General features: G+C 49.1%; 1 protein-coding gene across 1 annotated transcript in view; it reads left to right on the plus strand.

The window, feature by feature from the left end:
* The first annotated feature begins 2457 nt into the window (after positions 1 to 2457).
* The window catches only part of LOC121269650 (homeobox protein BarH-like 2), a 41285-nt gene continuing 31605 nt past the window's right edge, over positions 2458 to 12137 (plus strand). The window contains exon 1 of the mRNA XM_041174417.1: positions 2458 to 2738. Within this exon, the coding sequence (XP_041030351.1) occupies positions 2558 to 2738 (181 nt within the window). The 5' untranslated portion in view covers positions 2458 to 2557. The remainder of the gene's footprint in view (positions 2739 to 12137) is intronic.

Consider the following 12137-nt stretch of genomic DNA (forward strand, 5'->3'; position numbering starts at 1 on the left):
AGGGTCACACTGCCCCGCTGGCCTACCCTCCGGCCTGGTCTGGCCCGCTGCCCTACCCTCCGGCCTGGTCTGGCCCGCTGCCCTACCCTCCGGCCTGTCCTGCCCCTCTGGCCTACCCTCCGGCCTGTCCTGCCCCTCTGGCCTACCCTCCGGCTTGGCCTGGCCCGCTGACCTACCCTCTGGACTTGCGTCACCAACATTCCCCTCTGCAGAGCCTTTCTCCCAGTCATTGTGAGCAGCTTTTCCAAGGCTGCCAGGCTTTCCTTTATACAGGCCGTTGGGTCACCATTGGACCTGGCAGCCTGAGTGCTCCCACCGCTGCCCGCCCATTCCCACTATGCACGGGAGTCATGAACTACCCTGGACGGGCCTTAATTGGCCCACCCACGTAAAATGGTGGCGTGGACCCGATCGTGGGCAGCAATCAGGCCCACTCCCGCTCCTGACAGGCCCACCTGACATGGGGAAAGTTCTCCCCTATATGTTTCATATATGTTAGTAAACACTACTGATGTCAATTTCAAGCACTACTTAAAGGGATAGTCACAATTTTATGGTCACTGAAGCTGTGAACGTGGCCTCTGAAACACATTGGGACATTTTCTGGGACTTCACCAACAACTGAACAATTCTCTGAGGACTTCAACTAAAAAGAGGTGATTTTGGTCAAATACTCAGGTACTACAGAGGTAAAAAGGTGATCAAGATGGGGTCTTAAAGATATAACAATATTTAGTCCATGTTTAGCATAACATGACATCTTAGTAAAGGAGTTGAATGAAGCAAACGTGAGGAACAATTGCCCATTGGATTGTCAAGGGGTTGTTTGGTGATTGCATTGCCTATTAGCGTTCATTAAAGAGGCTGCATGGCATTTTGATGCCTAGAGTTTTAATTAATGATCCCACCTATCAGCTGATTGGGAGTAACCAAATCATTGCTGAGGATTCCAGGCTTTATTTAGTGGTAGATCATCTTGGATGCTGGAGGCATGAAGAGGATTTTGGGACATACTGGGAGACTTTCTGGGGCAGTTTGCCAAGAACTTACCAACACTTGAGCAACATTTATTCCAGAAATTCTCTGATGATTTCACCCAAACAAGTTCTATCACATACCCATCTAATTGAGCACATAACAGAACTCCTTTACAGAAGGGGACTGTTTGGCCATGACCATCTAATTGGGGGTTTCCCTTGGTTTGAATGAAGAATGGGAAGAGGAGATGAAGTCAGGCAGAACAGCCTGCCTCATTCCCTCAGCCAGAGTTTTGCTGTGCCCATTCCTCAACTAGGTCCCACCAGCAGTCAGGAATGCCCCTGGGATGCCTCTGATGAACTTAAGTGCCTGTGCCCTCGGGTCAGCGCAGGAACTGTACACTTTTGGAATAGGACAGGAATCCTCCATCTCAGATCTCCCATGGATGCCCTGGTTATTGCTATAGAAGCCCAGAATCTACAATTAGGCCTCGATTGGCTTGAATATGCTTGGGATTGGATGGCTAGGGCTTGAAACAGGGACACCACCCTTTGGTCTGGTCCCACATCGAGGCAGAGGGAATGGGCACAAGGAAGGCACTGTCTCTCAGGGTAGGCTACATCTCTCCTCCCCAGCAGCCAGCTGTGGTGATTGACAAGCAAATGGGCAAGAGCAGCTGGGAACCACAACATTGGACATGGTGCAAACTGATGGCCCCACTCAAGGGGGTACAGGGTCATGTCTACAGCCAGCAGCCAGCCACCAGCTAATGTGGATCTGGCCCTGGGGCCTGACCACTAGGTCTGCAATTAGAAATTTGGACTGGGGCTTGGTTCAGATTCAGGGACTAGATTTAGGTCAGAGTCTGCCGTCTGGAGTTGGGACCAGGGCCCGGAGCTTGCATGGGATTACACAGGGTATACAGCACAGAAACAGGCCATTCGGCCGGACCACTCCATGCTGGTGTTTACACTCCACTTGAGGCTCCTCCCCTCTTTCCTCTATTCCCTTTTTCGCTCATATACCTGTCTGACTCACCCTTAAATGTATTCTATACCATTCGCTTCAGTCTCTCTCTGTGGTGGAGGGTTCCTCATTCTCACCACTTTTTGAATAAAGAAGTTTCTTCTGAATTCCCTATTTGGTTTCTTGCTGCCTATTGATGGTTTCTAATGAACTTCCCCACAGCAGTTAGTTAGTTGGTGTGAACTGGAGCTGGGACCCTGCCCGGCTCTGGACACTCAGCTGTTAAAGGGCCCCCTGTCTGGGCCTGGACAAGGGAGGCTGCAGGAGCTGAGACAGGCGTGGGTCGCCCCTGTCTCCGACCCCCTTTCCCCCCCAGGTCTGGCTGAGCTCCCCCCACCCCCCCTCTTTTTCCCTCCCCCTGTGTGTCTGACTCTGGGCTGCAGGAAGAGGCTGATTGACGGGCCGCCTGTCCCTCGATGAGTTGTGAAGATCTTTATCAGATGCTTTATAAGCGGCTGCGGGCGGAGCTGGGTTACTGAAGAGGAGCCGGAGCCGGAGCCGGAGCCGGAGCCCAGCTCACTCTGGACTATCCCGGAGCCACTCACCCACAACCATGCAGGCTCCAGCCGAGCGGAGCCTCACCTTCCCCGGGATGCACAAGCCAGGGAACCGGCGCTACAAGACTTTCATGATCGATGAGATTCTGGCCAGGGAGAGCCGCGGTCACCTGGAACTGACCCTGGGCTCCCAGCCCGGCTTCATCATCCGCCCGCAGGCTGTCCACTCCTGCCCCGGTACGAACTCTCTCTGTGCGTGTGTGTGTCTGACCCTCTGTCCCTCTGTCCCTCTCCCTCCCCCTCTCTCCTGTACCAGCTGGGATAGGGAGAACATCCCTGTCCTGCCGGAACCAGTTCCCTCCATCCCTCTGAACTGCTCATTTTGTCCGAAGCTCTTTGATGAGATGAATCTCTGCAGGAAAAGTTTCACTGTCTTACCGGGGTGAGTAGTTTATCGAGTTTAGCGTCCCGTGCGGGAATTAGACTCTAGGCAGGTTCCAGTGCATCAGGTCCTGACACAGGGGCTGTTGACAGTTATCGCGTTGACCCTTAAATCGGAGCGAATAGTCTCCCGGCTCAGTCCAGCAGTGTAGGGACTGTAGCCTGTGACTGCGGACCGAGTGGTCAGCGGCAGTGAGCAGAATTCTGTCCGCAGCCCCCAGTGTCAGTCAGGACAATGCCCGTGCACTGCATCAGCAGACAGGCCAATCCGGACACCGTTAACACCATTCAACAAGTTTAGTTTTGTTCAAACTCTTCCCTTCTCCACCCTGATTGAATGCAGCTTCATTAGTCATTTAACTTTATACGTCTACAAAGCCTTTTCTCAAAAGTTCTCGCTTCGATTTCAAGAAAGGCTGATTATTGGTGGAGCCTCCCCCCCCCCCCCACCCACACACACACACACTGACTCTCACTGGGGTACGGGTCCCACACACACTGACACACACTGCAGTGCAGGTCACACACACTGACTCTCAGTGGGGTGCGGGTTACACACACACTGACTCTCAGTGGGGTGCGGGTTACACACACACTGACTCTCAGTGGGGTACGGGTCCCACACACACTGACACACACTGCAGTGCAGGTCACACACACTGACTCTCAGTGGGGTGCGGGTTACACACACACTGACTCTCACTGGGGTACGGATCCCCCCCCCCCCACACACACACACACACACACACATACACACACTGACTCTCACTGGGGTACGGATCCCCCCCCCCACACACACACACACACTGACTCTCACTGGGGTACGGGTCCCACACACACTGACACACACTGCAGTGCAGGTCACACACACTGACTCTCACTGGGGTGCGGGTTACACACACACTGACTCTCAGTGGGGTACGGGTCCCACACACACACACACACACACACACACTGACTCTCAGTGGGCTATGGGTCCCACACACACTGACACACACTGCAGTGCAGGTCACACACACTGACTCTCAGTGGGCTATGGGTCCCACACACACTGACACACACTGCAGTGCAGGTCACACACACTGACTCTCAGTGGGCTATGGGTCCCACACACACTGACACACACTGCAGTGCAGGTCACACACACTGACTCTCACTGGGGTGCGGGTTACACACACACTGACTCTCAGTGGGGTGCGGGTTACACACACACTGACTCTCACTGGGCTATGGGTCCCACACACACTGACTCTCACTGGGGTGCGGGTTACACACACACTGACTCTCAGTGGGCTATGGGTCCCACACACACTGACACACACTGCAGTGCAGGTCACACACAATGACTCTCAGTGGGGTACGGGTCACACGCACACTGACTGTCACTGGGGTGCGGGTTACACACACACTGACTCTCACTGGGGTGCGGGTTACACACACACTGACTCTCACTGGGGTGCGAGTTACACACACACTGACTCTCACTGGGGTGCGGGTTACACACACACTGACTCTCACTGGGGTGCGGGTTACACACACACTGACTCTCAGTGGGGTGCGGGTTACACACACTGACTCTCAGTGGGGTGCGGGTTACACACACACTGACTCTCAGTGGGGTGCGGGTTACACACACACTGACTCTCACTGGGGTGCGGGTTACACACACACTGACTCTCAGTGGGGTGCGGGTTACACACACACTGACTCTCACTGGGGTGCGGGTTACACACACACTGACTCTCACTGGGGTGCGGGTTACACACACACTGACTCTCACTGGGGTACGGGTCTGGGACATGAGATGAAAACCGAATCCTCAGCAGAATTCTGCGCCTTTCACAGAAAATTCACGGATGTATTCTTTATTATGGAAAGTTCACTGGGGCAAGTGACAGGGCAGGCGGGCCCTCAGAAACATTTCCACAAGCCCCGACTTCTTTCTCTGGATGAACATTGTCATTCTAACCCGCGGCTTCCAGTGAGTTTAAATCACTTATGGCAGAGACACATTGAAGTTTGAAATCTCCCTCTGCCTGGGTATAAACACTGCCGGACTCGGGAATGAACCGTCCAAAGCTGAGAGCCGGCTTAGTCTCCAGTTCCCTCTATCCCATACCCGGGCCTACAGCAATTAAATCCAAAGGGAAAACCCACAGCCCGGATCACACTGTCTGCAGGAGCGAGTGTGTGTGAAAGTGTGTGTGTGAGAGAGACCGAGAAAGTGAGTGTGAGATTGTGTATGTGAGAGATTGTGTGTGTGTGTGAGGGAGAGTGTGTGTCTGTGTGTGTGAGAGAAAGTGTGTGAGATTGTGAGTATGTGAGAGACTGTGTGTGTGTGTGTGTGACAGAAAGTGTGTGAGATTGTGTATGTGTGAGACTGTTTGTGTGAGAGAGTGTGAGAGAGTGTGTGTCTGTGTGTGTGTGTGAGAATCTGTGAGAGAGAGAAAGTGTGTGAGATTGTGTATGTGAGAGACTGTGTGTGTGTGTGTTTGAGAGAGTGAGATTGTGTGTGTGAGAGAGAGAGTGTGTGTCTGTATGTGTGAGAGAGTGCGTGAGCAGACAGGCAGCTAAACTGAAGATGGGCAGAATTGAGAAAGCTACCTCCCCGAATGGGCCTGGGGTCAGGTTCCACAGGTCCCCTGGATCTGTGATCAGACTCAAGAATCCCCAGAATCAGATTCCACAATCTCTAGGATCTGGGATCAGATTTGACACTCCCTAGGATTCACACAGTACCCAGAACCTGGGACTAGATTCCACAGTGTCTGGGATTTGGGATGAGATTCCCAGCACGTGGATCTGGAATCAGATTACACATTGCTGAGAATCAGGAATCAGATTCCACAGTCTTCGGGATCTGGGGTCAGATTCCACAGTTCCCGTGATCTGGGATCAAATTCCACAGGCTCTGGGATCAGATTTCACAGTCCTCAAGATCTGGGACCAGATTGGAAAATCCCCAGGACCAGGAACCAGATTCGACAATCTCCAGGATCTGGGACTAGATTTCCCAGTCCCTGGGGTCTGGGATCATATTCCACAGACCTGGGATCTGGGGTCAGATTCCACAATCTCCAGGATCTAGGATCAGATTCCACAGTCCACAGGATCTGGGACTAAAGTTGACAAGCCCTGGGATCTGGGACCAGATTCCACTATCTCCAGGATCTGGGACCAGATTTGACAACCTCCAGGATCTGGGATTAGATTCCACTGCCCCCAGAATATGGAATTCAGATTCCACTGTTCCTGGGATCTGGGATCAGATTCCACAGTCCCGGGATCTGGGATCAGATTCCACAGTCCCGGGATCTGGGATCAGATTCCACAGTCCAGGGATCTGGGATCAGATTCCACAGTCCCGGGATCTGGGATCAGATTCCACAGTCCCGGGATCTGGGATCAGATTCCACAGTCCCGAGATCTGGGATCAGATTCCACAGTCCCGGGATCTGGGATCAGATTCCACAGTCCAGGGATCTGGGATCAGATTCCACAGTCCTGAGATCTGGGATCAGATTCCCCAGTCTCGGGATCTGGGATCAGATTCCACAGTCCCGGGATCTGGGATCAGATTGTCCTGCTGAACACAGGCTGTTTACTTAATTTATATTCTGGGTTTTCTGTGATCTTCAGTCAAGGGCTGGCAGTTTGTCATTGAATTGGGATTACAGAATGTTTGCTTGTGAATTCCATGGAGCTAGATTTCTATATTTTGATATATTTTGGTTCTCCTGTATTATTCCAGTTCTGACTGGGGAATGTCGCCCAGCCATGGAATCCTGACCCAAAGCACTTTACAGCCAATGGCTGTTATAATGTAGGAAGTGCTAATATTTACATAGGAGCCCCTCACTCTAATGATGATCATGTCACCTGTTTTTGCAAAGTTTATTGAAGGATAAATATTGTCATGAAACTGGGAAAGCCCCCTGCTCTTTTCCAAATAGTGTTATGGGATCTTGTACATGCCCTTGCTGGGTGGGGAAGGGAGTGGGAAGGGGTCAGACAGTGAAAGAGGGGAACTCTGACAGTGCGGGAGATCCCATTGAAAGTTTGCCCTCCCTTGCTTCCATGTGATGGCCTGAACCCAAGGGGAAGGGAGGGGTTTTGACACTGTGGGGAAGGGCTTAACCCTCTGTGGGTCCAGTCTCTGCCACTAAATGTTACAGCAGCCAAGCTGCCGTCTGCCCCAGAAGGAATTCAACCTGCTTGCATCCTTGTGCTGTATCCTATTGAAGTTAGTGCAGGCAGTGAGTCTGCATCTGGGGTACAGCAGCTCACTGGTCTCCCCAGCCACACTCCTCTCATCCTGCACTCTCCATGGAGAGCTGGTATATGATAGCCCCACACAGAATCGGAATGACCTCTGGAGAAGTGGGAGGGCCGATCCCGCGGGCCTTTAGCATTATCGGCTGCCCTTCTGTCTCGATCACTCTTCAGTCTGACGGGAGCCAGCCAGCAGGAGCTCAGGAGGAAAATACCAATGTTAATTAGGGAAGTGGGGAACAGGGAATAGCGTGTCATACATTGTGGAAAGTGCCCATTCTTTAAATCGTTCTTCTATAAACATAGCTCAGCTGCACTGGGCATTTGCCCTCTGCGTGTGGCAGTGCCTGTCCACTCCTGTCTGTGGGCACAGATATTCCGAAATATCAGCATCGTTGCTGAGCTTTGGGTGTGTTTGAGTGAGTGTGCGGGGCACACTGGGGTCATGATTCATTGGACGTCCTTCAAGGTATGGGAGCAAATCCTCACACCCTCACACACACACATCCTCACACGTTCATTCATGTACACTCTGACAGGTATATTCTCTCGCAGCTTTACTTGGACGAGCAACCCTGGATAAATTTCCCTTTCCAATCTTAGCGACACTGAGAGCTGGTTTCGTGCCATTGGCGTCACTACTTTAACACATAATGAGGAGCTGTTTGTCACTGTTTAAAACGTTGCTGGCTCTTTTCCAACTGAAACCCTGATGTTCCAAGAGAAACTCATTCTAAAAAAGATATGTATTGTTTGTGGTTTCCAGGAGATGCTCATGGAGATAGAACGACAGGACTGCCAAGAGTTACAAATGGTCTGCCTATACCCACTGGTTATCCATGTGCTAATTTCTGCTGGGGTTTGGGGAATTTTTAGATATTGGTTTTGGGTTGTAATTGTCAGTTTTGCCTTTATTAGAATAGGTGACATGTAACAAGTGTCCATTATAAAGACATGGCTCTCAGACACTGTAGACTGTGGTGTGGATTATACAGGAGCAGGTGACGATGCTATGGGTAATATTGGTTCTGGTACTACAATTGGAAACCCAGGGTTTCATTGCTCAGCAATCAGCCTCCCCAGCTCCTTGCTCTGACCATCTTTACTCCTGTTGAGCACATCCTGCCTTTGCTTGGCTTCCATGCTGATTAGTTGTCAGGTCTTCAGATAGACAATGTGGAGCGTAGGTGTGCAAGGCTGCAGTGCATGTGGTGGAGACTGGACAATATTCTTAGCGTTGCTTCGCTAGTCCAAATTGTTGACTAGTTTCCCATTGGTTGTGTGGTTAGACCAGCACCGGGATTCTCAATTCCAGATAATGCTTCAGATCAAACCCTGCAGGCTACTTGGCTGTGGCTGCACGCTCAGATTTTCCCTGCTCGTTAAACTCCAGTCATATCCCTGCTTATACTGGGGGTGAGGGCAGGGAGAGGGGAAGTGGAAAGGAGGGGGGCGGGGGGGGGGAAGAGAACAGGAAGGAGAAAATGGGAAGGAAATGGGAGGACAGAAGGTGGGGAAAGGACGGGTAGGTTGTAGTAAGAGGATAGAGGCCAATTAGGGGCCTAAAATTAGGGACCTAATTTACATATGGAGGCAGGGGCATGGTTGAGGCATTAAATGAATACCTTCACCAAAGAAGATGATACTCCCCAGTCATAGTGAAAGAGGAGGTAATTGAGACACAAGACGAGCTAAAAATTGATAAAGAAGAGGTATTGGAAAGATTGACTTGTACTTAAAATTAATAAGTCACCAGGAGCCAATGGAATGCATTTGAGGAAACTGATGGAAGTAAATGTAAATTACAAAGGCTCATAATCTTCCAATGCTCTGTAGCTACAGGAGTGGTGCCAGGGAACTGAAGAATTGCAAATGTTACACCCCCTTTCAAAACAGGGTGTAAGGATAAACCTAGTGATTACAGACCAGTCAGCTTAACCTCGTGGTAGAAAAGCTTTTAGAAACAACAATATTGACAGTTATTTGAACAATTGTAATTAAGTAAGGAAAGCCAGCAAAGGTTTGCTAAAGGCAAATCATGTTTAGCTAACTTGATCGAGTTTTTTGATGAGGTAACAGGATCATTGCTGAGGGTAATGCTGTTGAAATGGTGTACATGGACTTCCAAAAGGTGCTTGATAAAATGCTACAAAATGGACTTGTCAGCTAAGTTGAAGCCCATGCAATAAAAGGGAGAGTGGCAGCATGAATATGAAATTCACTGAGTGACAGGAAACAGTGTAGTGGTGAATGGTTACTTTTTCAGGCTGGGGGGTCAGTATTAGGACACTGCTTTTCTTGATATGTATTAATGACCTACACTCGGGTGTGCAGGGCACAACGCAGATGATATAAAACTTGGAAATATTATGAATTGTGAGGATCGTAGTGATAGACTTCAAGAGAACATAGACAAGCTGGTGGAATGTGTGGAAACAGAGCAGATAAAATTTAATGCAGAGAAATGCAAAGTGATTCATTTTGTCAGGAAGAATGGGGAGAGGCAATATAAAATAAAGGATACAATTCTAAAGGGGGTGCAAGAGCAGAGAAACATGGTGGTACATTTGCACAAATCATTGAAGGTAGCAGGGCTGGTTAATAAAACATACAGGACCCTGAGCTTTATAAATAGAGGAATAGAGTACAAAAGCAAGGAAAAAAGCAAAATACTGCGGATGCTGGAAATCTGAAACAAAAACGGAAAATGCTGGAAAAACTCAGCAGGTCTAACAGCATCTGTGGAGAAAAAAAAGAGTTAATATTTCGAGTCTGTATGACTTCTTCAGAGCTGGAAGAAGCAAGGAAGTTATGTTGAACCTTTATAAAACACTGGGTTGACCTCAGCTGGAATATTGTATCCAATTCTGGGCACCCTACTTTAGGAAGAAAGTGAAGGCTTTGGATAGGATGCAAAAAAGATTTACAAGAATATTTCCAGAGATGAGGAGCTTCAGTTATGTGGGTAGATTGGAGAAGCTGGGACTGTTCTCCTTAGAGAAGAGAAGACTGAGAGGAGTTTTGATAGAGGTGTTCAAAATCATGAGGGGTCTGGACAGAATAAATCAATAGAAACTGTTTCCATTAGCAGAAGGGTTGAGAACCAGAGGTTACTGACTTGTGGTGAGTGCGAAATGGACCAATGGTGACATGAGAAAAATCCTTTTTATTCAGCGAGTGGAAAGCACTGCCTGAGAGTGTGGTGGATGCAGATTCAATTGTGGCTTTCAAAAGGGAATTGGGTAAACATTTGAAGAGAAATATTTGCGGGACTACAGGGAAACGGCTGGGGAGTGGGACTAGCTGAGTTGCTCTTCCAGAGAGCCAGCATGGACACAACAGGTTGAATGACCTCCTTCTCTGCTGTGACCATTCAATGATTTCATGATTCTATAGGGTCATAATGTCCAGTGACATTACCATTATGCTACCATCTCCCCCATTTAAATACAAGTTGTATTTAAATACACATTGTTGTTTTGTTTCCTCCTCTCCTGAAGGCACTGCCTCTAAGCAAGTAACAGGTTTCATGCTAAAACAAAAGCAAAAATACCTGGAAAAACTCAGCAGATCTGGTAGCATCTGCGGAGAGGAACACAGTTAACGTTTCGAGTCCGAATGACCCTTCAATAGAACTAAGTAAAAATAGAAAAGAGGTGAAATATAAACTGGTTTAAGGGTGAGTGGGACAGTTAGGAACAGGTTTCATGCTGAGTGTCATGTGTGAGACAATGAGTGCCAGCAGGATATTTGACTGTGAAAGTCATCACAGTTTATCCCAAATAGAAACAGAAAGTGCTGGAAACACTCAGCAGGTCCGGCAGCATCTGCTGAGAGAGAAACAGAGTTAACGCTTCAGAACTGAACTTCCGTTCTCAAGAAGAATCATATTTGACTCAGTTTCTCTCTCCACAGATTCTGCCAGACCTACTGAGCTTTTCCAGCATTTTTTGATTTTGTTTTTATTTCAGTTTTCCATCATCCTCTGTATTTTGCTTTTATGTTACAGCTTATCCCGATCCTCCCAATGCCCACATGTGTAGTTTCTGGCAGTGGGCTCCAGGGAGTGATTGGGACTGACATCACTTTTACCCTTTCTGCATCCTGAGGTTTTCTCAGCATCGAGCTGGGACTGGCTAACCTGGTGCAGATTGAGGTGAGACCATGGGCCCCTGTGCTCTGTGTTGCTCCGTACAGCAACACATGGTTTCTTTCCTCACTCAGTCACTGGGTAGTGCTGCACATTAACGTTAATTAAATCCACACGGCAGGTGAGGAGTCTCCTCACCTGCCGTGTGTGTCAGGAGTTCAGCAACAAAAAATTGTACTGAGATAGCCTTTAATGTAACAAAATGATTCACAGGAACATCGTGAAAGAGAGTATGACACCAGGCGCGTGAGGAGACATTAGGTTAGAGACTTTGGTGAGAGAGGTTGGTGTTAAGAAGTGTCTTAAAGGAGAAAAGCAGGGCCAATGAAAGTAAAAGGTGGGAATTCCAGACCTCAGGGCCCCAGCAACTGAAGACACGGCTGTCAATAGTGGAGCAATTAAAATCGGGGACGCACAAGAGGCCAGAACTGTGGGAGCACTGCAGGGTTGTAGAGAATGAGAAGATTTGGGTGGGCACTGCCCACCATTCTCTGCAATGGACAAGATTTCCGGCCAGCAGCATAGACTCCAACCACAGAGACAAAATGCCACCCATCACTACTATCTGAAGATTGCAGGCAGAGAACAGGGCCAGTTGTATTTGAATATGTTTCTCATGCTAACTGATTCTTAATCCAAATCTTCTTCTAAAATGTACACTGGTTTATTCTTCACATCTACCCAAGATTTGCTAGGTGCATCCTCACGGTGTTGGGTGGGTTGTCACAGTGTTGGGTCCGTTGTCATGGCACTGACTACAGTACCTGTTCCTG

The sequence above is a fragment of the Carcharodon carcharias genome, chromosome 25 (genome assembly GCF_017639515.1).
Source record: "Carcharodon carcharias isolate sCarCar2 chromosome 25, sCarCar2.pri, whole genome shotgun sequence".
Lineage (NCBI taxonomy): Eukaryota > Metazoa > Chordata > Chondrichthyes > Lamniformes > Lamnidae > Carcharodon > Carcharodon carcharias.